A 27,426-nucleotide genomic window follows, 5' to 3' on the forward strand; every position below is an offset into this window, starting at 1 on the left:
CGCGCAGCCTTCCGAAAGAACGCGCACGTCGACTGGAGCTTAGCCGACTGTCTTCTTCGAGTGAGGCCGTGGCCACCCCGACAAAGACAGTGCTGCCGGGAGAAAGATTCCGACTGCCCCCCCCCCCTCCCCCCTCCTTTTTTTTTCGGTCCCCCGACTTCGAAACGCTCCTTGGGCGACTCGTAATAACAGGAACGGCGCCGCAGTCGTTAGAGCTGTAGAGAGAGAGAGAGAGAGATCGCGGGCCGGACCGGGGCAGAGAGATATAGACTACTTCTTCTGCTGCTTAAAGAGGCGCGTTTTGCCGAAGAACAATAACAAGTCTCCTCGCGGTGGAACAAAGTGCTCCTTGCCTCCGGCTGCTTGCTTGCTTGCCTGCCGAACACTCGTGAGCTTGTTGCAGGTGGCAGCAGCCTTGAAACAAGACGGCCGGCTGCTGCTGCTACCTACCTACCTACCTTTTTTTCGTCCGCTACACACTCCTGTATCCTCCCCCTCCCTCCCTGCGCGACCACCTCCCGGTCGCGTCTCTTTCTTTTTCTTCGCGCCAATGTATCCACTTTTGCTTTTCTCTTTCATGTGCATTTAAGCGCGCCGCATATAAGCGAGACCTGTTGTTCTTGGTCGCCGCCACCATCGAAAAGAGGAGGGGGGGGGGGGGGTCGAGCTGCCCACTGAGTCCCGCGTGGTGTAATGAAGGAAAGAAAATTGGATCTGATAATCGAGAGGAAAAAGACGGGGAGGTCGTCTTCCTTTAAAAGCACGGCGAGAGAGAGGGAGAGAAAGACGGGGAGGTCTCTGACATTGTTCTTCCAGGCGCTCCCCTTGGCGGGCTGGCCCTGCCGTATGGTTATACTACGGGCTGCATACGTCGGGGCCCGCTTCTCCATCGGCGCAGGTTCTATATCTTCTTTGCATGCCATCGCTCCCCGAGGGGACCTACAGGGCGTCGGTCGCCGTCGTTCAATTTTCCTGTCTCTCTTTATCTTTATTTCCTTCTTTCTTTGCTCCCGCCACCTTCGCTCACTCTCTATCTCCCTTCGTGCGCATGCCAGCTTGTTTTCTCCCGCCGGCGTATGTACGCGTTGCGAGGGCATACACGCAGTCAGCGGCTATCTCGGTCCTTTCTTCCCTTTTGTTCTTCGAGGCTCGCCCACGGTGATGTGTCTGTGTGTTCCGAGCAGCGGGTCAGAAATAATGCCTGGCGCGCCACCGAGCTTGGCTTGGCTTCAAGCCCCCTACTGCTGCTGCTGCTGCTGCCGCCGCCGTCTTCAGCCTCGGCTTCTGCTGCTGTTGCTGCTACTGAGCGGACTTGCGCAGATCGGTCTTGGGAGGGAGAATAATCACCAGCGAGCCGCTGGCTTCGGAGGACTGCCGAAGGAGTGGCGCGCCACTATAAGAACTAGCAGCAGCAGCCACTTCAATATTTCTTTTCTATTTTCTTTGTTTCGCGCCGCAGCGAAGACAACACCAAAGCGAGGAGTAAAACAACAAAAGAAAAGAAGGGGCTGTTGTTGCGCCAGCGGAGATCGCCGGCGCTATGTGTGCGTACGCGCCCTGCGCGCGTACCATTACGTACGCGCCGCCGAAGACAGCAGCATCGGTAAGCGCGGGCCGGTCGGCCGTTTAATAATGAAAGGAACGACGCGCGCCGGACAATCCCCGTCGATGATGAGCCGGCGTCGGGAACACCTTCTGGGCCGGGCGCGAAGTGGGGTAGCCGCGCGCATGGTTGTTTCGTGTGCCCTCCGGGCTCTCCCTCTCTCTGCGCGCACTGCGGCGATCAGATGAAACAAAAGAAGGAGGAGGAGAGCGTAAAGGCCAAGGGAGCTGCTGCCGCCCCTGCCGTCGAACTCTTGCCGCAGCTTTCCTGAGGAAGGAGGGGCCCGCGGCGTCTCCTTGGATAACCGATGCGGCCAGCGCGCCACCGAGATATGTAGTCCGACCGGGAACGCTCCGTGGGTGAAGAAGAAGAAGACGCATCGAGTGCCGAAGAAAGCGGCGTCCATGCATAGACGGCCAGCCGGCAGGCTGGCTACCGGTCTTTTGGCTTCGGTAGGAGCTGGCCGAAGAAGAAGGGAGTAGAACTAATTAGATGGCGGCGGCGAGCGAAGGAGTGGACCGATCAGTATGGGGATGCCACGCCGCGTGGCCTATAGCATGTACGGGCCCATTCTCACCTAGTTTCTGACCGCTATAGGGGTAGCAAGTGCTGTTCACTCGTGTGTGCCATATATGTGGGTCTTCTTTTTACACATTTTATTTTCTTTTTGGGGCATCGTCGTACATAGACAACAACTTGTCATCCTAAGGATGATTCGGATTCGTATAATATCGGTTCGGCATAAAGCGCCGATTTGGCTTTGCCTTATAACCCGAAACACAGTGACGAAGCTAGGGGTGTAGTTTCAAACCGGAGTGTTGGCAAACTGATCGTGTATGAAGCACGAAGACGCCATGTGGTGCGCCGAAATGACACATAGTACATATCAATAATCTTGGTTGTTGAGGAGGCGCATCGCCCTTTTGTCTTTCTTCCTCTCACCTCTGCTCAGAAAAAAGAAAGAAATAAGAAAGGATTATATGGATGTATGTATGGATGGATGGATGGATGTTATGAGCATCCCCTTTGTAACGGAGCACTGGGCTCCGCCACCAAGCTCTTGTTATTTTATTGCCTAATGTCCTACCTATGTTAAAAACAACGAAAAGAAAAGGAAGAAGAAGAAAACCGCGATGAATCCTCATAACCAAGGTTTCTGAACGCCTATTGGGAACTTTGTTTTTGTACGCCTCCGTTGTTTGTCGTTTCCTTACTTTTCTTCCACCAATCTTCCAATAGCGTCATACTTATCTCTATAGCGGACATGCTTACTTTCCCCCCTGCTCTCGCTCCAAGGAGGCCAGTGATTCCTAAATCGACCGCTGGCCAGATACCTGCACATTCTAATAAAACATGCTCCATCGTCTCCCTAACTTTACTGCAGCAAGCACATGCTCCTTCTTCCTTCTTATACCTCGCTTTATAAGTGCGTATTCTAAGGCATCCTGATCTCGCTTCGAAAAGTAATGACCTTCCCTTTGAGTTATCATAAATTGTTTCTTTCCTGATTTCGTTTTTTCCTGTTAGGTAGTTACTCATGTCAGGTTTCTTTTCCATTGCCGCCACCCGTGAGATTATCTCAGCCACTCTGACTTTCCGCTTGACGTTCTCTGTTGCTGTGTTGCTCACCTACAAGCCGCATACTTGCTGGTAAGCTTGCTAATTATTTTCCTCCACTGTGTATCAATGCTATTCCTGTACAAATACCTGAACACTCTCCCAGCCCATTTGCTTTCTTCCATATTCCTCGGTCGTTCTTCATAATTAATTTTACTGTGAGCTTCCCTCACTTCAAAACTTGTCCAACCCATATCACCCTGCACAGCTTCATTTGTAGTCTTCCCGTGGGCGCCCAATGTGAGGCGTCCCACTGACCTTTGGTTGCCATCGAGTCCTGATTGTACCGTTGATTTCAAGCATCAAAGCAGAAAGCTGGGCTAGTTGGTGTGTCATGATTATTCAAAAGAATAGCGCAAAGTAGCAGGGACAATGACAGAGAATACGACAGGACGAGCGCTCGTCCTGTCGTATTCTCTGTCATTGTCCCTGCTACTTTGCGCTATTCTTTTGAATAATCACGATTTCAAGCAACCAACCACATTTCCAAATGTAAGTCCTGGAACCATTACACCTTTCCACATACCCCGGATCACCTCGTACCTATCGTATCCTCATAGCGCTCTGTGCTTCATTATGACCGCATTTCTCTTCCCCTTTACTGTTAATAGTTTTCCTTTGTTTCCGTTGCCTTCGTTTATCCATATAGCAAGGTATTTATATTGTTTTACGCGAGGTAATTTCTGGCCCTGTATTGTCAGTGTCTGTTCGCTGTTTTCATCGAATATCATAACACCTGATTTTTAACGCTAAATTTCATACCTAACTTATCGCCTTCCTGTCCACAGATATTAGCCAGACTTTGCATATCACTTTCCTTGTTAGCTAGCAACACAATGTCGTTCGCATAAAACAGACCTGGAAGCTGCGGCTCTACTACTTTACCCGCCTGTTATTATGAGAGATCAAACCCGATGTTACTTCCTACTAGCGCCCTTTCCGTCCTCACCATGTACATCATAAACAGCAGTGGGGATAAAGGGCACCCCTGCCTCGCGTATATATATAATCGCCACCTGCCGCGCTCTCGATGGTTTTGGCAAAATCGATAAAATGCGAGCACATTATTCGCTGTTCTATATGCATTAACCAACAAGCACTTCTGGGGGCGACTTTGAAACATAAAAGGAGCTACAGTAGTCGTATAAGATATATGGAGCCCCTGTGTGCTGGCGTAGCTGCGTTAAATCGACACCGCCGCACGCAATCTACGCACACCCCGCGCATTGAATGAGGCAGCGCGCCCACTCGACCGAAACAAACACGAACTATGTAATATCGCGGGTGCGTCTGCGCTCTCGGCTTGCGTTCCAGTCCGGCCGTGATAACATACGTTGTCGCGGCCTTTGAAGGGGCTTTTGAGGCCCATTCTTGCGGTCGTCCGTATTCACAAACGCCATTCGCCTCGGCGTGGCGTCGTCGTCGCCTCTTATCCCTCAGAGGATCTAGGCTTTCTCTTCGGAACGCTCGACGCGCGTGGCTGGGCTCGTTTGTCGCGTATATCTAGCCGCGTATCGCCTTCTAGGAGTCGTCGGGCATGGCTGCCGCGCGCTGCACCCAGCATTATTTGCTCGCACCTTCCCCCCTTCCGTGCCTCTCAAAGCGCTTCGTCGATTGTTACGCGAGAGTAACGCACGATATATACAGGGGGCGCTGTGTATTGTGCCGCGCCTATGCTGTCCTGCCACTCGTTGTGTTCACTCTCGCTCTTTCATCTAGAGCTGTGAGTGCGTAATCGGTGCTTGTATGTGCACATGTATGCTGGGCTCGGGTATACACGCTACATGTGCACGGCCACCGCAACTTAGCTCTCCGCGCACGCTCGAACGCGTAGGCTGCTGCGGACGTGGGCTTCTAATGGGCCGCACAACCCGTGTGCAAGTGCCGTTCGTAGTATATATACGTATAGATATATACCGCTGCTGTATAATCCGTTATGCTTCGGCTTTCCTCACTAACTTGTCGCTCGCAAACAACGCGCTGAAAGTTGAAATTGCCGTATCGAGAGCACGCGTGGAAGGCTGCTGCTGCTGCTGCTGCTGCTGCTGCTGCTGCTGTGATTTTAGTGCAGGAAACGCCGGCTTTGTCTCGTGCGGCTATTTTGCTCTCGCAGTCTTTAAATCGCTCGCACACTTTGTCTTAGTATCGTTCATGCTGTCAAGCTATGAACCACCGGAGGGGCACTGGCATATGCTGAATATACCACGTGCACGCGTATACACACACATCTCAACAGTGTCGCTTTGCTTCCGACCGACCCTCGAGCAACTCCGCAGATACAGCAGCCCGTTATCGCCTCCGGAGCATCATTAATTCCGCAACAACTCGCCGCGCGACCGTTCTCCCACGTCCTGCCGCGTGCATTGAGACATGCCGCGAAGCACGTATACTCCTGTTTTGCGTCACAGATTAACTTTCGTGCTCGCTCGACGTAGGGCTAATTGGCTTCCCGGCGGCTTCGTGGTGTCAGTGGCGCACGGAGTGTCCGCAGGCGCTGGCGTCGCCTTCGTCGTCGTTGTCGTCAGCACTTGTTGGGCGGCGGCGCTTCTTCTTCGTGCTCGCGCACGGGTACGCTGAACTCGCTCAATTATCGCGCCTGCTCGTGTTTCCGCGAGTCCGCCGCACTTCCCCAACCGCCAAAAAGAACAGATGTCGGGACGGGCCGCCGTTAATTAAGACGTTCCTTCTTTCCCGCATATATCTACGGGTCCAGTGCCGAGGTGCACGGCGCACTCCCTGATGTTAAACAGAAGCAGGCCGACGCGACTGTTTATCTAAACGGCTGTAGCGATTGCGCGCACTGCTAGCGCAGATATATGACATACCGGAAACGCTATGCCCGCGGTTTAGGCACGTTCGTTAATCCGCGTCCGTCACACATCGACTTCGGTATGCCTTTTATGAAGTGTGTTGTGGGTCAGACTTCGAAAACAACGTCAAGACTTCGCTTAAACATGCCCCCGTCCGCATGGCACAACTATAACTGGTCAAAGCGAACATGATTTGGCGCATAATCGATTCGAGTTCTTCGTTCCGGAGGAAAGTATCTCACTGCGGGCAGAACGTTTCACGTATACTCATGAAATCTCCGTGGTTATTATGTGTAGCCGATGTCTTTAGCGACTGACCTTCAACCGTATTCGTAAAAAAGAAAAAAATTATATATCGTTATCAAAGCGTGTTTGTTATAGCCCAGTGACTTCGCCATCGTTTCTTGCGTTACATGATTGACTGACACCGATTGTCGTCATCGCTTGCCTTCCTCGCCTGTTCCCCGCTGTTTCCGAGATCAATCTTCTCTGAAGAAGCAGCATGCATATATGACATGGCCGCGTGTTCCTTACACCGACGTCTCCACCATCCCTGCGGCGTGCACGAAGAAACTTGCCATCTTCAACTTATAAGTCACCTGTGTACAAACAAGACAATGCGAACATGTTGTTCGCCGTGTGTTCTTCGGAAGATAGCCTCAGTTCGGCGGGGTATAGCCATTAACGATTAACGCGCAAGCGCATACGCTAAATTGCAAAGAAGACGCTACTGTGTACAGTAGCGCGGGAGCGGGTTCTGCCGTGCACGTATTCGCAGCACTGCACACATTACATCCACGGAACGCTCCGAGCCTCTCATCCACCCTCTCCCCCTCCACTTCTCCCTATATGTGCGCGCACACTCACACTTTTACGCGTTTCCGTATACTGTGTTGCGCCTGCGAGCACAGAGAACGCGTTGGCATCGCTAATGCGCGCCCGTAGCATGATGTCGCCGACAAAATGCTGCGTCGCTTGCGCGCACGCGCCGATCTGTGCTATAGTCGGAGACAGGCGTCTGGTTTCGTTAGTGGGAGGGTAATTTGGTTATACGGAGCTCGCGTTTTACGCTCGGAAACAATATCCCCCGCCCGAGGGGGGGGGGGGGGGGGGGCGCTCAGCACGCGAACTCACTGCGCACCAGCGGAGAAATATTGGCATTACGTGACTTTGAAGCTCTCTCCCTTTCGGCGCTGTGCGCGCGTGTACCGCGGGCGCCTGTTATGGAGCAGGCGCGGCAGTACATGGCGAGGCACACACTCTAAGGAGTGTGTACCACGTGACCAAACGTGGGCACATACAACGCTTTCGACGTTAATTGTATACTGCCCTACATAATTCTAAAGAAAACATATGCAACGTTGCGGAGCGCTGTAGCAAGGTGAACAGTGAGACGCCTCGATATTTTCTGCAACTGATTGCCTTTGCAATTAGTTGTTTTTTTGTTGTTGTTGTTGAGCCACCATTTCTTTATTTCTTTTTTTTTTTTTTACTGGATCTTCGTTTGCAACAGCGGAATCATGACACGGCTTCGGTGTCTCCATAAGGTAACTCCGGTGTACTTTTCGCCGAGTAGGATAATTCGTATAGGAAGCAGTTGGCGCAACTATACTGCAACGTGAAGCGAACTTACTGCGTCTTTCATTTCCACATAGAGATCCGAATTGTGGACTTGTATACGCGTGATATAAATAAAATAAACCGATAAGTAACGCAGACATGAATACACGTAGTCATCTTTCGTTTATGTTTATGCAAAAGTGTGTGTTTTTTCCTCCTTTACGCTGCATGCATAGAATTTAAAGAAACGGGACTAGCAGATACAAGAATTCTATAATCATTGAATCGAAAGCGCGAGGAGGCGGATATTACTAGCACAATAACTGGAAATAGATCGACTAATTAACAATACACCAATTAGGTTTCTAACTAATTACTTTACGGCACGTGTTGTAATGTGCTATATTCGTAGCCGGTGAGTTGACAAGGCATATCCCATTGGAACGAATTCTATGGATTAAAAAAAATTAAATTAAGTTATGGGGTTTTACGTGCCAAAACCACTTTCTGATTATGAGGCACGCCGTAGTGGAGGACTCCGGAAATTTCGACCACCTGGGGTTCTTTAACGTGCACCTAAATCTAAGTACACGGGTGTTTTCGCAATTCGCCCCCATCGAAATGCGGCCGCCGTGGCCGGGATTCGATCCCGCTACCTTGTGAATTCTATGGATGGCACCGCTTTTGGTATATGCGCCGTAAAAGTTACGATAAAATGCACTGTTGTACCGCTTATTTTTCTAAAACACCGTTTTATGCGTGAAAGTGTAATAGTAACTGGAACGCCAATTTGTTTGGTCACACACTCTGTTAATGAATATCTCGAAACTGGCGTGATCCTAAGAATTCGTGCCAAGCGGATTCGCCTTGCAAGCTCACCGGCTATTATGCGCCGTAAAGTTGTCAGTTAGAAACTAAACTAGCACTTTTTTTTTATTAGTCGACTTCGCATGACGATTTCTCTTGCATGCAATGACATTCCGCCTCTTCGAGTAATCCAGTTCGAGGATTAAAATTGTGCTGTCTGCCAGCAGGCGATCTTTAATAATTCTGCATAGTCTGAAACAATAATAACGAAGACTCCCGCACGCGCGATTTCTTGGTTTGTATTGTTTTTTTTTATTTTCTCATTTGCTATCAGCTTTCTGGAACGTTCTTTGTGATATATGGTAGGCTATAACGTTCCAGTATGGATAATGCATTGCGGTGCGTAAGGTTCTTGCATTATTTGTTTCTGTTGATCGCTACGCCACTTTATCAAGTGTTGTAGCGCCGCGAGTGATAACTGCACTTCGCGCCGTGACTAATGCGCTCCCGACGGGAATCTTTACAGCGAGGCCTTTAGCTCGCGTCCTCCACGCGCTTCGCGAGCAAATTAGCATATGCAAGCACGCGCGCGCGCACACACACTTTGCGCCACACGTGGAATCCACCTCCTCCTCTCACCTCTCGCACCACCAACGAACCTGCCGGCGCGAAATGCATACAGGAGGGGGGGGGGGGGTCCTTCATTTCGACTGCTCAGAAATATAATAAGCTCGGCTTCTAAAGGACGGGGAAAATGGAGAACCGAGAAGAGATGTTAAGCAAAGCGCAGGCGACTCGGTAGCTGTAAGACGTGAAAAAGGACAACACACACAGGCACAAAAGGTATGTAGATGCAGGCGACACAGGTGTAAAGCGAGGAGGAGGCTCTCCAAAGTTCTGAGCACATCGCTGGGCTACGCCCGCTCCGGTGGCCGCGTTACTTTGCCACGCAGTTTCAACCGCGGCTTCTGCAAGCAGCAAGGGCGGAGAGGAAGAAGGTGTATATGTTGTTGCGGCGCGAACCAACCCCGCCATGCACCCCCGGTTCAGAATGCGTGCGCGGTGTGGCATATCCACCCGACGCGCAATTACGAAAAAGCGGTGGCGAGTTTGCTCGCCGGCCGGACCCAGCACGTGCACCCCGCATCCGCGCTCCTCGCCCGCTCCCGCGTCGGCATCGACAACACCGCTGCATGCACTTCGGAGAAGCGTGGGGGGGGGGGGGGGGGGGGGGGTGGAACGCGGCGTGTTTTCCTCTTTGCACGAGGCGTCACACCGGCGCCCGCCCGCATCGTTTTCGTAATTTGGCTTGTCGTGGCCGGCGGCAGGGCCGCGGCTCGCTGCCCTTCGCGGTGGCTTGCTGGTTTGCTTAACTTGCTCGCTGAAACCCGAAGGGCACGCTCGCAAGATTGCGTCCCTGCGGTCCGGTCTTGCCATTGCGGCGCTAAGAGCATTTTCCCCGAGCATCAGCACTTTTGGTCAACTTGCTCGTTCGCGTGCTTTACCGCGGCCACGTGTAAAAGGGCCTCTCCGTTCCTGTTTTCCTGCGCGTTAGCGCCGATGCCCGCGAATCTCCTAAGAAACTTTGACATAGTGCTTCCGCACGCTAAGCTGAGGGGCACGCCTCTGGCCTGTGTACACGGCGTTTTCTCTTGGAAGTGCCCTGTATGATATAGCGCTGGCTGCGTAAGCTGCGTGGCTTGGGCATCGCTGCTGCAGGTAGCACTTTTCTCGCAGTCTCTCTTTGTTTGGCGCTTAACTGAACTCCAATATCGATGCACTCGACAGGCGACATGCATGTACGCTTTGCTACGTGATATGAACGCGCATGTGGAGAAAAAAAATGCAATCTGGTTTGCCTCCTGTCGGCAGTAAAATTACCTTATGTCGCACACTTACGTTGCGTAGTTCTTACGAGTGCCTTGTTCGCGTGAATTCTGCGATGCAAAAGAGGGAAAATGTTCCTAAAATACGGGCCCACATCTTTAAAAGAAAAATTATGGGGTTTTACGTGCCAAAAACCACTTTCTCATTATGAGGCACGCCGCAGTGGAGGACTCCGGAAAGTTTGACCACCTGGGGATCTTTAACGTGCACCTAAATCTAAGTACACGGGTGTTTTCGCATTTCGCCTCCATCGAAATGCGGCCGCCGTGGCCGGGATTCGATCCCGCGACCTCGTGCTCAGCAGCCAAACAGCCACTGAGCAACCACGGCGGGTATTTTTAAAAGAATAGCAGTGTGTGCTTTGAATTGAGTGGTATGCAGATGTGGTGGCATGTGCGAGGGCAGATACCCACAGTGCCATAGCCACAAAGCGGATATACGACGGCTGGAAGTGGGTTCCCTTATGGTGCGGTTTGCTGGCATTCAATATGCTCAGCTGCAAAGTGGCGTTCAGGAGTTTAGGAGCGCACGGCAGTAATCGGCGCATTTTATTCTGCTTTCGAACAGTAAAATACTCCCAGTGCAGTGGAGGAATTCGTACAAATTTTGTCCAGCTAACTCCTACATGCAATATATATGTACATAATTATTTTAACCTTCCGGCCCCATCGCAGTGTAGCCGCAGTGGCTTGGGTCTGAACCTGAAAATTGGTGCTCAGCTACAACAACGCTATGTTAATAACGTGGTTAAAGAGCGAAAAAAAAAAAAAGGCAGATACGGCACGATATATAAGTGTATACACGGAACAACTGCTACTGTAAGCTCATTTGACAGTAGACTCATTTGACAGTAGCACTTGTTCCGTTTATGCCCTTTTCTTTCGTTCCGTGTCTGTTATTTTGGGTCTTTAATGAAGCTATTTGTTTATAACTGGACCGCATGAAAGTCCTTTTAAGGGATACTGAGCCCGTGGTAGTAAGTGCAGCCGGGACACACACTGATATATAGATGCTAACTGTGCTTGTGTATGCTTTAGAGCTCTGCGGAAAAAAAAAAAAGAAGAGACCAGTAGACTGTATGTACACATCTCGAATTCAGTGCCGCTCTAATTGTCGCGTGTTTCTCTCTCTGCCTGCCTCGCAGGAGCATGTCGTCTAAGCGCAAGAGTCCGCCCACCAAGCTGTCGACGGACGAGCTGCGGAGCGAGGAAGAGCAGGAGGAAGACGGCGCCCTGTGCGAAGGTGCCGACGCCGACGAGGAAGAGGAGGAGGAGGACGAAGAGGAGGACGACGACGAGACCGCCGCCGCCGCGGGCCGCCTCAGGCTGACCGCAGCGTCGGCCGCGTGCAGCGATGGCGACGCGCTGCTGTCCGGCCGCGCCCTCATGGGAGGGCCCCCCGATCAGCTCATGGAGGAGGACGAAGACGACGACGTGGTCGCGGCAGCGGCGGCGGCGGTGGCGGCCGCCGAGGAAGACGATGACGACGACGAGCGTGCCGCCGCCCTGGACGAGTTCGACGAGGACGGTCGCTCGGACAGCCTCGGCTCGGACGTCTTGGCGCACAGCCCAAACGGGTCAGCAGGCCGATTTGCACCTCACTGTCGTTTCGTTTTGCGAATCCGCATGCGAGAAGGAACAGGAACCAAGTTCTATAGAACTGCGAGCTGCGATGGTCGTCTTCCAGCCTATCTAGTAAACAACGTTATATGGAGGAAAAAATAATCAGTGCCCTTCTACTCTGTGAAGAAGGATGACCAGCGAAGCTGTGTATGTGGGCCCCTTAATGGCGAACTGCAACTCCGCCGCGGGTCTGCCCGGCGTTGCACTATCTTCGGTATCGGCGCACGTTATGGGGAGCTTTGTGTCTGCACACAGACACGATCCTGGAGGAACTACCCCTTAACAGCTTGGCTGAAATTTGCTATAAAATTGGTTACCTCCTTGTGTTTCTTAATTAATGAATTAATGACGACGATGAACGTGCGAGCAGTGCAAGAGCACGCTATAACGCGGTAGCGCCGAGGGACGCCAACTAGGCAACTGTGGAAGACGACGACGACGCTCGAGTCATTGCTGATTATGATAGTTTTGTGTTAAAACATGGACACGATCCTGCAGTGGTGGAAGTAACCTTTAACAGCTTCGCTGTAAAAATGGAAAACACACGAATACACCAAAAGAAGTACCGTTAAGTTGAATATTTGGGAAGCGATATAATAACCAGGACTGCGTATTCGGAATTTTTTTGTTATTGCTAATAATATTAATTCGTTGGTTGGAGTTTGAGCGCCTGTCTGTCAGTCATGATGACAATAAATTTGCATCCAAAGGAAAGAATGATGCATACATTACCCAATGAGACAGTCGTGTTTTCTGGCAAAGGTCGCAGTCACCGTGCTACACGCGTGCCATATAATACTGTGATGGATGCCACTGTTGTGAAAGTAAACCAGGAACGATGAGGGAATTCTATAGTAAGGAATCAGCGCTGCTTAACAGGTGAAAACGGAGAAAATGGGCACGTTGACGCGAACCTTCGGTTTTGTCTAAGCCGCGCGGATTTTTCGTAATGAGCTCCATGTACAGACTAGCTCAATATGCCCTACTCTGAAGTGATTTCTATCGTCCTCTTTAGGATTGTGGCTTCTTATGGCTTGTGTTGCCAAAAAAACAAAAGCACTCCGAAGCTCATATTCAGCGGCCTCAAGCGCTTGTTCGTTCCTCGTTGGCAGCTGACCTTGACGCCCACAGCGACCGCGGCAACTCTTTTCGCTCACAGCGGTCTCCCGCGCGTGCAGGAACGCGTCCTATCACGGAGGCTACGCGCCGGGCGACCGACTCCTTGGTTCCCGGCACACGGACTCCGAGGACTCGGACGCGTACGGACCGGGCTCGCCAGCTGAGAACCTGACGACGACAACCTCCGCGCTGTCGGTCGCGCACCAGCCGCACAAGCGCCGTCAGCCGCCGCCGCACCAGCAGCACCACGCGCACCAGAGGACGCCTCCGCCGCCACCTCCACTGCTGCCCCCGACTTCGTCCGAAGGGGGACGCCCCAAGAAGTCCATGGACGACGTGCTCAAGAGGCTCACTTCCAAGATGCACACGAGCGCCACGCTCAACGACGGGGCCTCCTCCAGGGCGCCGCTCGAACACCGGTGAGCCATATGCGCCTGTCTCCTATATAGAAGTACGGGTGCGCAAGCGTTATATACGCGTGTGCTTTTACCGCGCCCTGCTAAAGTTCCAGAATGTCTAGAGACACGGACTTTAAACGAAAAGGTTAAGCAAGACTGCGAAGTAGGCTCTCCTACGCTAAGACCAGATTCACACGACGGACCAAATTCCGCGGACTATATATAGTATCCTATGGCTCGGTGCCTCTAATCACGCTGCGCACAAGAATGAAGCAGCTAATCCGCTCGCGGGGCGATTTATTGAGGATCAATCATGCCATGCTCGTCCGCAGGATTTGGTGCGCCGTGTGAATGCAGCTTAAAGAGCGGAAATATTTTGCCCCGAATGCCTTCACTCGAGCACGGCCGGTCGGGAGCACGCGCGTGCTCTAGAAGTGCGCCGCATACTCCAGGCAAGCCTTGACGCATGAGGCGTTTCTTTTGCGTAACCCGCCCCTTTTGTACTGCTTCTAATAATGTCTTTAAGATAATGAAGTGGGAGGAATGAGGACTATGACGCCAGCAGCCCAGCGCTGTGTAATCGGCTTTGCTGAGGCATACATACACTGAGACACAAGCCCACCACTCTAGGCAAGCCGGCTTTATAAACGTACCATGACAGAATTAGGTGGAACTCGCTCCCACTCAGCTACCCATACTTTATTAATGCACCTCATCGTACTCGCTCGCGTGCGATCGCATATACCCGTATGTGCAGAATTCAACTGTGTTCACACTTCACAGCGACATGTTCTCACACTCGCATCAGCAAAGCACTTATTCGCGTTCACAGTTATTAGTGAGGGTGAGTGAGCATGCCGGCCTGTCTCACTTCACTTCAGAATAAATGACAGGCAATTAAACGGGGCTTACAAGAGCAATGCACTACGGGTGTACGACTCGCCGATACCAATGTTAGAGCTTAAGTGCTTACGCTTTACGTTTACGCTTTACGGAAGTACACCGAGTTACGATAAACATGGACTGCAGAAAGGACGCTTGTAGCGACGTCTCGTCAGGCTTCTCCAACAGCAAGTGAAACGTGAATGTGTTACAAGGGCTCTCTCAATATAAAGCAAAAGGGACTGCACGTTGCCGATTGTATCGCTACCTATACGATTTACACCAGCATATAAGTAGCATGTGGTCAGTTACTGCAGTTATAACTGGGTCCTCTCTTTGGTTAAACTCTGCGCCGCAAGATGGCGCCAGCAAAACGACTGCTCACGTTTATGAGCCAGGTAACCCGATATTCAACGAACGGTAATTACGTATACGGACAAGCGGAAACTCTGTATATCGACTCTATTGACACTGGCAGCGTTAGAGATTCGAGTGTCGGTGTGAGCACGAGTACAACTATGGAGCGAGTGCAAGTACACCTGATCCCGTGTAATCATGCAATGGTATGCCGATTTGTGCATAGGAGAAGGCAAGATGCAGTCAAGTCACTTAGCGTTAAGCTATTTGGGGAGCTGTCCGGAAAGCAATCAGCGTTATCTTTGCGAGAAACCTCTATTTTAAAACACATAACAACATAATGATTCGCACTGGTGGTGACTGAACGATAGAGTCGTAAGCAGGTCGACGTGGCAGATTTTGGTTCGGAGCAGTAGAATCAGGTAGGCTGGCTCCACTCCTCTTGGTGTTCCTTTCTCGGCAGATTAAGACTGTGTCATTTCTGGTCGCCCTTCTCTGCTTGGCAAGCTAGCCAACATTCCAAAGAAAGAATAGAGACCTGGCATGCAAAACTCGGCGCCCCCTTGAATACAGTGTTACTCCAGAATACCGTCGGACGGTGTGCTAACAAAAGCTGCCGGAACTCCGCAGGTTGCTTAACGTAGCAACTAAAGATACCGGCGACAGGGAACACTTGCCAGGCACACGTAACGGTGCGCGTGCACCGGCACCCAAATCGGCTCGCGCTGCAAAGTCTGCGAAACCGAATAAGGACTGCGTTGGCCACCGCCGCAGGCGCGAGGGAAAGAGAAGCGTTTCCGCGTTGATGGCACAATGGAGGAAGTCGGTGCGCGGGCTAACGTGGCGTGTCTTCGTACTGCGCCAATCTCGGAGGCAGGCACCGCGGGGGAGGTGGCGGATGCGGCGACGCGTGCAAGAGGCGAGAGATAGCGACAGAGAGGACGAAATGGAGGGCAAGAGGAGAGGCCGCGCTGTTGTGTGTCCTGCGCAGAGCCATTGTCTCGTGACCAGATTGGCGCTCGGCGAAAGGCCGCCTTCCTTCGCGCACGCGCCGACGTCGTTGGCGCGCGCCGAGCGCGCCGCCGACAATGCCTGCCAGGGCGGTGCTTCCCAACAATGGGCCGGGCCTCCGCGGAGAAGACAGCTTCTCAGGAGGAGGCGCTCCCCGCCGGCGCTTCTCTCCTCTCCTCTTCCGCTAAGCGCGCGGCACAGCGCTCGGCTCGCTGGCTTCTTTCTCCTCCGGCCTTTTCCCTTTGTCTGCAGCGCATTCCCTTCGCGCGCGCGCGCGGTAGGCGGTCTTCGAACAATGGATCCGCGCCGGTGGCGAACCGATTGTCGCCGGACGCGTGTGCGCCGGCGCGCCTCGCGTCGCCGTCGTCGCTTCGATTCGTCGCGGCCCCCGCGCACAAGGGGCCCCTCTTCCGCGACTGGCTCCTCCTGCGCGCTGCGCTATGCCACACGGCTCGCGCCCACCGCCGCCGCTGCCCCGGCGCGCGTTGCGGACGAGCGCTCAGCTTTGTGCGCGACGACGGCGACTGGAGAGCAGAGCATGCGGTGAGAAGCTTAGCGGATTTTGCGATAACCTTGAACGTATTGGTTGTCGGCTAAGTCAGTTGCGACGGGAAGTGTTGCATGGTGTGAGGTCATTTTGGGGCTCAGAGCCCGTCTCCACAAAACCTTCTTACGCTAGAATGGTTCTTCAGAGAAAACTTTAGCCGATCCCCGTGCTGGACATATTGCTAGAATAAGAACAGCGTGGGAGACAGGGACACACACAGCGCTGACTTCCGACAACTTCCAACAAAAGCTGTTGGAAGTCAGCGCCGTGTGTGTCTTTCGTTTTTTGTCTCTGTCTCTCGCTCTGTTCTTATTTTAACATGAACCAGCAACATGCTCAACTCTCTAACCTTCATAGCGGGTCATATAGTTAGCGAAGGCAACCGGCCAATGGCAAAGATCACTTACGAAAGAAAACAATCGTGACTTCTGCCCCAGGTTTCTATTCAAGCATCTCGTGATGATGTTGCGATGCGTTGCGCCCGGTCATCCCCCCCATCCCGCTCTCATGTTTAGGGTAGCAAACCGGTTAAGCTAAACTGGCTAACCTCCCTGCCTTCCTTCTCCACTTCTTCCTTCCTTCCTTCCTTCCGCCCGGAATAGTGGAATAGCACTTTTGGTATCCTCATCCCCGCCTTTTTAGGGAAGAAAGCAATGCTGCAGTTGTTGAGGTCGACTTCCAAGCTTGGCTCTCGTGACGGTTCAATATGTGAAATTGGTGCTGCTCAATATGTGAAATTATAGCACGTAATACTTTGCTTAAGCCGAGCATGTGCAAACAAGTGGGGCCGCTGTCCCAAGTTTATCGAAGCTGGCCTGCTTACTTTAGTTCGTAGCGCTATGTGATGTCTGTGAGCCTTGCCTGAGAGGACCGGAAACGGATGGCATTTCCAGCAGTTTGAATAGGTCTTCGTCTTTGACCAGCCAAAGTTCTAGCCATTGATTCTTTTGATCATTCTAGCGGTTCAATCATCATCATATTAATTGTAATCGGAACTGATGAAATTTTCCGTGAACCTGTTCGTGAGTAATCATTCGCGCTCGTCTTTGAACGTCGATAGAAGCCAGTACTCCGAAGTATCGATATAAGTTGCAAGTACAGATTATATCACGAACTCACTGCATTCACGGACGGATTTCTTTCTTTCTTTATCTTTATTATAAATGCGTGACGACCCGCACATTGCACTCGTAACTGTACTACAGTGCGGCGATGTGAAGTTCTCACGCCGTCCTCTAACTCCGTGCTATTCGATTACGATCGTCACCATCGTCATTCTCCTTTGTTTTGGTCTGTCAGCCGTCACCCAATGCCTATCAGTAGCTGAGAACGCACTTATTCCGCAGGCGGACTCTAAAGTTCTTGCTCACCAGCAGTGAATCTGTTTCTCTCTCATTCTGTTGCACAACTGTATAGGCTCTTGACGTTACTTTGTCTTTTCTTCTTTCTTCAGTCAGTCTTTATGATCCTCGTTGTGCGGGATTGCGCCTATCCTTCGTGCACAATTTCATTTTTATTTGCTTCTTGCACATCACGCATTTGCTCCGAACCACGACGGTGATGGATTGCCCAGGGAGCCCCCGGAGAGCAAGGCTATATAGGCGCGCTTTACGAGGCGATATCAATGCGACTGCTAGGTTCCGCAACACGCAAGCTAGCGCACGAATGCACGCACAGCGCGCAAACACAAACGCAAGCTCGCGTATATATACTATACGCGTGGGTCGTATAATGCCCCGCGCAGCTTCTTCCACAGCGCGGCTGTTAATTGTCGGTGGCCGGCCGGTCGTATAGCGCGAGTAAACAGACTCACGCACAGTGTCGGTGAGACGACGAGGGTCGTTTGCAGGCCACCTGTGTGTTGCATGCATCTTCGTCGATGGCTCGCAGGTCCCGGGGAGGAAGCAGCGGAGGCCACGCGGATGGAAGCGATCACGGCGGCCGGAGGCGCGTCACGCTGCAGCTGGAAGGGGAGACACTGCGGCTCGCATTGTCCGGCGGCAGCCTGAGGGACAACGAGCGCCGACTCACCGAGATGATCAACCAGCTGCAGCAGCTGCGAGATCAGCTGCTCGTGCAGCAGAGGCTCCAAATGGTCAGTGCACGATGTGACACACTGCTATATATAGAGACATCGTTGCGTTGTGCGCTTCTAAACTTCACTTTGCCCTAAGGTGACATTGTAGTAGCGCGTTCTGAAGGTCGACGCTGCGAGTGGCGATGCACGCGAGGCAGCAGGTGGCGTAGAATCGCACGTATTTGCGCGGACGCGCTTCTGCTTGACAGACGACGTCTTTGTATACATGCAGCTGCTACAGGGCATGACGCCATACATATAGCGGCCTACCGTTGCCCACCGTGAACCTGCTGGTTCTGGCAGGTGCGCCAGAACTATTGGTCCTGATTTCATTTTTTTTTATCGTTGCATAGGAAAACTACCAAAGCTGCGCATTATTACCGCCACGAATTAAAGTGGCTCGGCGAAAAGTTAGAAAAACTGTTTATCTTCCATTTGGCCCACGAGCCTGTGCTCTAGCGACGTCATAGCTTTCTTATTTGCAAACATGAAGCTTGTATTCCACACTAGCGTCATGATTAAATTGGGGAACGAAATGCAGAGGAGGCTGTGGGTTTGCAAACAAACGTCCATATTGCAGATAGAAAGAGCAGGCGACAGCACAGCCACTTTTCTCATTCGCTTTTAGCCGTTCTGAACAATAATTTTGGCGAAGTAAGTTTTGAAGACTTCACCACATCAATTCTTCTTGTATTCTAAGAAAACTAAAGCCAGTATACAGTCTGTTGAAGAAAAAAAAAAAAAAAAAGAATTCTTGCCTGCATTGAAAGTGACGGTAGCGCGACCGTATCTTTGTGGCGTCATGCTCGGAAGCTTGGCTGGATGAGGCCTGTGTGGGCTTGTCAGCTTGTATGCGCTCGAGCTTTCTTCTCCGCGATGTGTTTATTTCAGCTCGGAACGCAGGGCCGAATTCACTGAGCAGTCCGCGGCCTGAAGAGAGCGGTTCGTGAGAAGGGCTCGAACCAACCGTGATAGCACACATATATGATTAACACACGGGGCCAATGAGGCAAACATTTACGAACGGAAAACTTTGTGATTTCGGCTCGCAGTTCTAAAGATTGGATTAGTTGCTTATTCAACATGGAAGAACGCAGTACACGCACGGTCAACGACAAAGAAGAATCCACAAGAGGGAAAAGAATTGAGCCGTTTTGAGGCCACAACAGAAACAGTCCGCCGTGTTTAATGTGTGCCAGTGGCTTGTGCCATTGGTAGCAGTAACAGTGTGCTGAGAAACGCTTCCAACAATTTTCAATCAGGAATCGCTCAGAACGCAGACTCGGCTTCTTTTCCGCACATGTGCCCAACATCACAGTATTACATATGTACAATCAATTGCTCTTACGACGACGTTAACCCCGGTGTTTCTCTACTGCGACAAAGTTCATTTCTGCCTTTTTCATTTCATTCATATGTGTGCTATATTCCGTGGTGAGCGCTTAGGGGTCGCAGAAACGTTTAACACTGCGTTTAGTGCGCGCAGGTATGAGTGCACTGCATTACAACAAGCGGCCGCCGCTCGGACACGTTACGCGCAGCACGCGTAGCGTTCTGCCGTGGTGCTGCTCAAAGCCATGGGTTACAACTCTGCAAAGCAGACCAATGGTCATTGATGGCAGGACAGTAATGCAGCAGAAAAGGTGCTGTGTGCGGTCTTCACGCCAAGCGCACACACCTTGTTGAGAGACACAATGACACCAGCTATCTTCAATAAGACGCTGACGGGACTGTCGCAGACGCAAGCGACATAACGAAGCTACATCGCTCATGGGCCGCTTGGTCAACGTAGAAGGTAAACTAGGAGTTCTGAAATGCAGGACAACCCCGTGAAAAAACTTAGGTGCACTAAGCGGTGATCCGTCAGCCGTCACAGGGATGAGAGTGAGATTTATGAGGCAGGACAGCAGGCACGGAAATTAACGTATTTGAACAAGATTATCACATGCAAATTATCGGCCTCGTGTGCCATGGGCAATCCCCGTGTATTATTTTCGGTGAAGGGGTCGAGTAACACATGAGTGTATGCCTACGCATTAGTTATTAGCGAGTTCGCTGCCGTCCCTTTTGTCGCCACGAATTTTACAGATACGCACTGCACCGAACTCCAAATCCCAAATATATATATTTATATATCGCCAGATTTTGACTCTTATAAATGAAGCAGTTCGTTTACAATAAAGATTTTTCATAAGAACAAGCCGCAACCGAACGAAAAGCGTTATGCCGGTGTTCGTTGCAAGAGCCGAGCGCTGGAGCGGCCTTATATAGGACGCGGACTCAAAAGGTCTTCATCCCTCTCGTGCTTTGCGGCCAGGTTTAACGCTGCGACGCACACTTGGGCAAACAACAACAACAACAACAACAACAACAACAAAAAAACCCACGCGCGAACACATATCTCCGCGGTTTACTTGGCGCGGCGACGGGCTGGGACGCCGCGCCTGTCTCGCTTCTCGAAGGCGCGCATCGCGAATGTCGTCCGAACGGAGCGGCATCGGTGGGCGCGCTTTGTTGGCCGCTCGCGGCAGTTCGCACGCGCGCGTGCGCGCTCCTCCTGGGCACCCGTTCTCTCTGAGACTGCGGGAGGACAGGTCCCGAAATAGCTCCGCCGCGGTGCCGCGCTCGGTAGCGCGGGATCGCACGCGCTGCGGGCCCCTCCGGCCACCACCCCCTCCTCTATCGCGCGCGCGTCCCAGAGGCGAACCCCTTCTTCTCGACGCTGTGTCTCCAGTGTTGTGTGTGCGTGTGTGTGTGTGGGTGTGCGTATGTTTTATGTGCCTTCGACCGCCGAGCCGTTGACTGTGACTCGCACACCGCCGCAGTCGCCTCCTTCACCTCATCGCCGAGGTAAATCTGCCACCGGACGTCCTTTATGTGGGCCTCCCTCCTTCGGCTCTCGCGAGCTTTTGTTTCGCTTCGCGTCTGTTTTCTGGCGCAGTCATTAGCGGATGGCTCGTAATGGTCGCGAGATGAAACTGCCAGGTTCTTCTTTTTGTCTTTCTTTACGTTCACTGTTCACAGGACGCAGTGCTGATGTGTTTACAGGTGAGGTTAGATTGTAGGTCAGCGCTACGTCGAACGTTTCAGAAGGCACTTACCGGCAAGAGCATGGCGAGAGTGATGCTTTCTTTCTTTTGGAGTCAGTTCACAGAAACGCCAGCCACATCGATGCACATGCGTGATCTGCTCTCCAGCAATGCCCTCCTCCCTCTCTTGTGCTATGGTGCTCACTGAGAGATAACGGGAGACATTAGGCAACAAGTGTACAAGTCATATTGGCGTATCTGACCACAGGAAGCTGGCATTATCACTGACCATTGCTCATTCTGTTCTTTCGCGCCAATAGCTCGCAATATGCAAGTATACTTGCTGCTTGCGCAGCAATTTGTCACGGAGAGTGGTTCACTTTCGCTGGTCACTTGTTGACCAACGTAGCTGTACATACCGTCACGACGCATCGAACCTCGTCAACCAAGATCGTACGATAGCAGGTTCCTGCCGTGGTGGGCTAAGCGACAACGTTATCACGACGGGGATCGGCTCCATAGGAGGGTTCAAGGTGCAACAGTAAGAGAGAGAGAGAGAGACCTGGGAACTGCAATCGCCCTCCTTCACCTTGCAGTCGCTCTAGATTGTGTCTTAACCTTGTTTCTGTGACTACTTTCTTGACGCCTCTAGAGCGCTGGCGCCGCGACGGCGTGGGGAGTTGAAAACTTCGCTACTCGCGCGCACTCGCGGTCTGGAAAAGCGGCATACGTCATTGTCACGGTCTCCTTCCTCGGGAATGCGTGCTTCTCTCTCACACACACACACACACGTACACGCAACTTACGCTACGCACCCCTCCCTTCACGCACATACGCACACACAGACACGTGCTCACCGAGGAGCAGCAGTAGCGGCAAGCAGCGCGAGTTATTCGCCTAGGTCAGCGACCTGGATGCCGCGCTGCGCCTGGCTACGTGAAAAGAAAAGGAACGTACCGCTGTAGCCGCCTCCACCGCCGCCGCCGCCGCTACCGTTGCGCACTCGTTGTGCTTCCGGCCGCCGTGGCGGGAAAGGATGACGAGGATGCTCCGCGCTTCCGGTCTAGCCGACGCGACGCACCGTGAGCGTGGACCTGCCTGCCTTCCGCCCCGTACGAGCAGAAAGGGGGATTGGGGGAGGGACAAGGGTTGCGCGTTGGGATCGCCTGCGCACACAACTCGCGCGCCACGGGAAAGCGAACACCCCTGAGAACACACTTCCCGGCCGCTGTAGCGCAATGTGCCGCGCTCGTTCTCCCTTGGCAGGCATAGCTGCAGTCCACAGGTTCGCTTTTTCCACCTTTTTTCGTTGCCTGCGTCTTCCTGTTCTCTCTCTCTCTATCTCTCTCCTTACTTCTTTTTTTCCTTTGCGGCAGCAGCATATACCGCAATACGCGCGACCGCTGACTTTAAGAAAAAAAAAAAAAAAAATGGGCCTCGTCCCCGTCGTGCTTTTAATACGCGCCGCCGCAGATAGGGCCATGCAGGCAAGCGAGCGAAGCCCCGGGTTCTTCTTTGCGAGTTGCCCCTTTCTCCATATTTTAAATCTGGCCGCTCCCGGGCTCCTAGGGCGCAGCTTTGGAGAACTCTTCCTATTTTCATCGCGCGCGCGCTTCTCGTGCCGCATTTTTTTTTTCGCCCTCCGTTTCCCTCTTTCCCCTCCTTCTCTGTGTGTCTCCTAGATGCCCCGTCCTGGCCTCACTTTATTACTGCCTGTCCCTTGGTTCGCTCTTCTTTTTTTTTTTCCGGGGCCTGCATTTTTTTTTTTTTTTGGCAATGATTTACGTGCGCGCTTTCACTGTCTAGCTGTTCGCGTTCCGGCTTGTTTGTGGCTTCTTACGCGTTGATACATCTTTTAAACTTCTCTTTTCCTACCTGAGCCTCGGCGGGCGTTTCTGCTTGCGTTTGTTTTGTGTTCTTAAATTTTGTATAGAGATTGTTTGCAATCATACTGGCGCCATGAAAACCAGGTGGAAGCGGCGCGACACGCACGCGCCCACTCATACATTCGCACAAGCGTTCACAAACGTACATTCTTAATCTCGCAAATAAACACGGTATCTTTCTCGTACACACACACACACACACACACGCACACGCACACATACACGCACACACACACACACGCACACACGCATATTTATGTATATTCAGGCATTTTCGTATTTACGCATGTATATAGGAACACAGAGTTATTCAGACGTACAGAAATACGATCTGCGTCTCTCTTGCATGTGTGCACATGTGCGGATGCACGCACTCGCATACGCGCTCGTGCACTTCGCTGGCGCGAAAGCGAGTTCCCCCTTTCGCGGCTGCTTTCGAGCGCTTCCCTTTTTTCGCGATACGGCGGCGCAATGCGGGAACGGGGAAGAGGGGCACGCGGGGGGTGGTGTGGATGGGGAGGATGATACCTCTTCCCGGAGCGCGCTGTGCACGAACGCTCGCACGCATGCGCGCGACGCGGCATCACCGTCGTTCTTCTTCGCCCCGCGGCCGTAAAGTGAGCTGCCGATGAAGCGGACCTGGAATCTTACCGCCGGCGTTGATCCAGCTTTTCGCCGCCAGCAGCCGTCCTCCATGTGGGTGGGGGCTCTCGAGCTAAAGACGGGAAGGGGGGGGGGGGGGGAGAGGAGAGGAAGTATCCCAGTCCTGAATTTATCCGGCGCGCGTTCGGAATGCGGGAGCTGCGCGGCCGGTCAAAAAAACCCTTTTGGGATCTTCGTGCTGCCGCGCTGGCCGTTTCCCCCCGCGCGCCGAAGTCTCGCCCGTTTTCGTTGTAAATTATCTCTCGGGCATCTCGCATACTTTCCTCATTTTTTCCGTCATATTGCTCGCTCTGTACGGTGCCGCCGCCGAAGAAGCACCGACTGTGCTAAAACGCGAGGACGTATACATACGCGTTCAAAAGAGAAACGAACGATATTATTTCTGGTGGTGTGTCTCGCGACCCTTTGCATTCTTGATCTTTTGGCTGTACACGACCTTCGCGTTCCTCTGTCGGTCATTTTTTGCGGCGCTGATTCTTTTATCTAAGGCCGGGCTGGGCGGGCGTGCGTGCGGTATAGATACCGTGGCAAGTTCGCTATGAGAAACGACTCATGTCAGACTTTAGCGAGATAATGGACGTATACAGTGCGCGCTATTCAACCTGGAGTATAGATGCGGCTGCCCTTTACGTTTCGTCTTTTTTGGCCAAAGGAGTCCGTACCCTCATTCGCATCAAGATGGCGCTGCTAAATCGTGAGGGGCATATCAGAAGCGGCTATAGCCGTTTCGCTTTTCTCTCGCCGAGCACCGTTCCTTTGAGTACTTATATCAAGGCGGTGTATACAGCGGGCCCTTTCAGGATTCGGAGTTGTTCGTAGCATTTGTTCGGAAGACGACACGGCCGCTTCCGTGAAAGAATGGTCTCGAAACATTCGAATCGTAAGCGTTTTTGCGCCAACTGATCTCTGCGCATGTATGCATAGCAGTTTTACGTCTGCTGCATGCAGGTATGTATATACCGTTCCCTTTCGAGAAGTCATTCGTTGAGAAATAGGGTGCGCCGTTTCTTTGATATCAGATCAAACGTTTTAGAATGCAGAGAGAGCGCCATACAGGCCGGTATGCCGTAATCACACACCCCGTGGAAGACACGCATTCCGCAGATTTCATATCTGTTGACTTGCATGTCTTGTCACTAGAAGCCGTAGTTCACCGTTTGTCGGGATTTCTCGAAGCGCTTGTTCGAGCGCCGTGCTTCTTCCATTTGATCAAGGGATTCCCGACTTAGACCGAAATAATGTCGTGTAAAGGGTCTCTTCAAACGACAGTGTGCACCCGTTGATTCACGGGTGCACACTTTTCGAAAGTCTGTTGCAGACGCATCTGTCCTCGAGAAGGGGTTGTGGCGTGGAGCTTGGCTATACAGGATGGGCTTGTTCAACTGCCGCGTGCACGTCTGCTGCAACACGAAGATTAGGTTTGAAGCTAGGCTATGTATAAGCTAAGCTAGGTATAATGTAATTAAATCCGGTTTACATGAGCTATCTTGCCATGCTATCTAAACGCTGCGACCGGGTACGTTCGGCTATGGCTAACTGCAAGGGCACACTCCCACCACTCGGGTAGCATGTGGGCCGCTTCACCACACGGACACATTGGAAACGACTACGAGGCGCCGTTGAAGACGTCCCTTCGAAACGACAGTGCAGCCATCGACATTTTCCGCGTAATTCGTTATTTACTTATAGGCTAATTGGTGCATGTCAGCTTGTTCTGTCAGCGTAAATTGAAAGTGTATATCGTCGACTTCGTTAGCAGCTGAGTATGTTGGAACAATGCTATAATTTACATGCCAAATTGACTAAGCGAGAGATAACATTTGCATGAAGCGTTCAGAAACTAACCACGCCCGAAGCTTCGCATGTGGTCGATCGTCATTTCCGAGAAATCTGTAGCCTATACTGCGACCGGCGTGCCATCAGCACATACTGTGAGTGTCCACCGCTAAGTTCACGTCTTGGTAGCGCTACTGGCTTGGCGCTCAAGCTTACATATTAAAAAACAAAAGACTCAACAAGCTCGAGTGTTAATCGACGGCGCTTTTGCAGTATTTTACCTTCGTCTCAAGGGATGCTGGCACAGCCAGCTACTTTCTGGAACTCGTCGCGTGCTGTAAGTGCATTGTGCGACGCCGCCAGCACTGAAGGAGGGGGCGTGCCGATCCTCCTCCCTATATACCACCTCTCCTTACGTGTCTCTCAAGTCTTCGTCTTTTCGCGCTGTTTAACTTGCAACATGTTCTTCCTTCGCCGCATCGGGTGACCCGAGTGAGTGATATATACATTCGTTCGACCCGCTTGTTGTTGGGCGGGCCCGTCTTTCTTTGTTCGCGGCGAAAACAAAAGGCGCCCGTCAGCGCGCCCAGCACGCCGTCTGGCGCGATATAGTATCGACCTTGGCGTGCATGGCCCGCGACGCCGTGGCGCCGCGCCATTAGGCACTGTGTGGTGCATAGCCGTCGCATTCCGCCACCTTCGTGGCGCCAGTGCCTGTCACTATATAGCGCGGGCGCGAACGCTGACAGAAGTGGAAAGAGAGGGAAGAATTTTGGACAAGTGGACGAATGGAACACCGCGGGGGAGATCGGGCAGGCTGTTTTGTAACAACCGACTGCTTCCGCATAACTGGCGACAAGCGGGCATGGTGATGCCTGTTGTGGTTGCCTCGAAGCCGCCATATATAGTCACCAGCAGGTGTTTTACGTCCTAGAGTACTTAATACCTCTTTTTACCTCGTATAGCCTCGACTTGGATATTCTCTCGTTTCTTTATTTTTTTTTGTACACTTTAGAGCTTATAGCGTTCGTTTCTAATTTTCAGAAAATGTCGAGATTCTTTGTTCCATGTTTTTCCCATCTCGTGGATGTGGAGCCGTGGAGATTTGTTAGTGCCTTCATTTGCCAGAACAAGTATCCGTGATCTCCCTATTTCTCTGTTCCGCAGACCTTTTTTTGTTTGCCTGTCTAAGTTCGAAGCGCGACCGGTGTGCACGTTCTTGGTCGGGCGATCGTAGTGCACGCGAGTAGCCCTGATTTTTCTGGAGTACCGCGTATAGGGAAACTATGAAGACGAAACTCGGTGCGTCGTTTTGTTTGTTTACTTGGTCGTCCTCCTCAACCCTCAAGCGTGACTTCTTATTTTCGGCCTTCATCTCCCGCTGGCTTCCTCTGAGAAAGTCGAAACGAAGCTGACGTAATTACTGCCTTTTATTTCAATCGTCATCTAGCTTGCATTAGAACTTCGTACGAAACTTGTCCTGTATATAACAATGCCCATCACGAGCGCAACATCTACATTCAACGTGGTTTGGATCCGAAACCGAATAGCGCGCTACATTTGTTTTTCTTTCCCCATTCCCTCCTTCAAAAGCCGAGGCCCCTTTTTCTGCTGCTATACGCTTCGCGGCACGACTCCAGCGTTGGCGCCGGCCGGCGTGGCCGCGATCAATCCTGCTCCTCTTTTATAGCTGCCACCCGATTTCTTGCAGCCCGGCGCGTGCCTTTCTATAGATGCGGCTGTAGCCCCGAGATTTCGATGTTTGTGCCGCGGAT

At 52.1% G+C, this 27,426-nt stretch overlaps 1 protein-coding gene across 6 annotated transcripts in view; it reads left to right on the forward strand.

Annotated features, from left to right (window-relative positions):
* The window catches only part of LOC126536542 (uncharacterized), a 470,489-nt gene that overhangs the window by 344,357 nt on the left and 98,706 nt on the right, over window positions 1-27,426 (forward strand). For all 6 annotated transcript variants that reach the window (XM_050183554.2, XM_055074075.1, XM_050183557.2 and 3 more), the window contains 3 exons: window positions 11,429-11,860; window positions 13,085-13,444; window positions 18,111-18,315. In XM_050183554.2, the coding sequence (XP_050039511.1) occupies window positions 11,429-11,860; window positions 13,085-13,444; window positions 18,111-18,315 (997 nt within the window). The remainder of the gene's footprint in view (window positions 1-11,428; window positions 11,861-13,084; window positions 13,445-18,110; window positions 18,316-27,426) is intronic.

Source organism: Dermacentor andersoni, chromosome 4 (assembly GCF_023375885.2).
Source record: "Dermacentor andersoni chromosome 4, qqDerAnde1_hic_scaffold, whole genome shotgun sequence".
NCBI lineage: Eukaryota > Metazoa > Arthropoda > Arachnida > Ixodida > Ixodidae > Dermacentor > Dermacentor andersoni.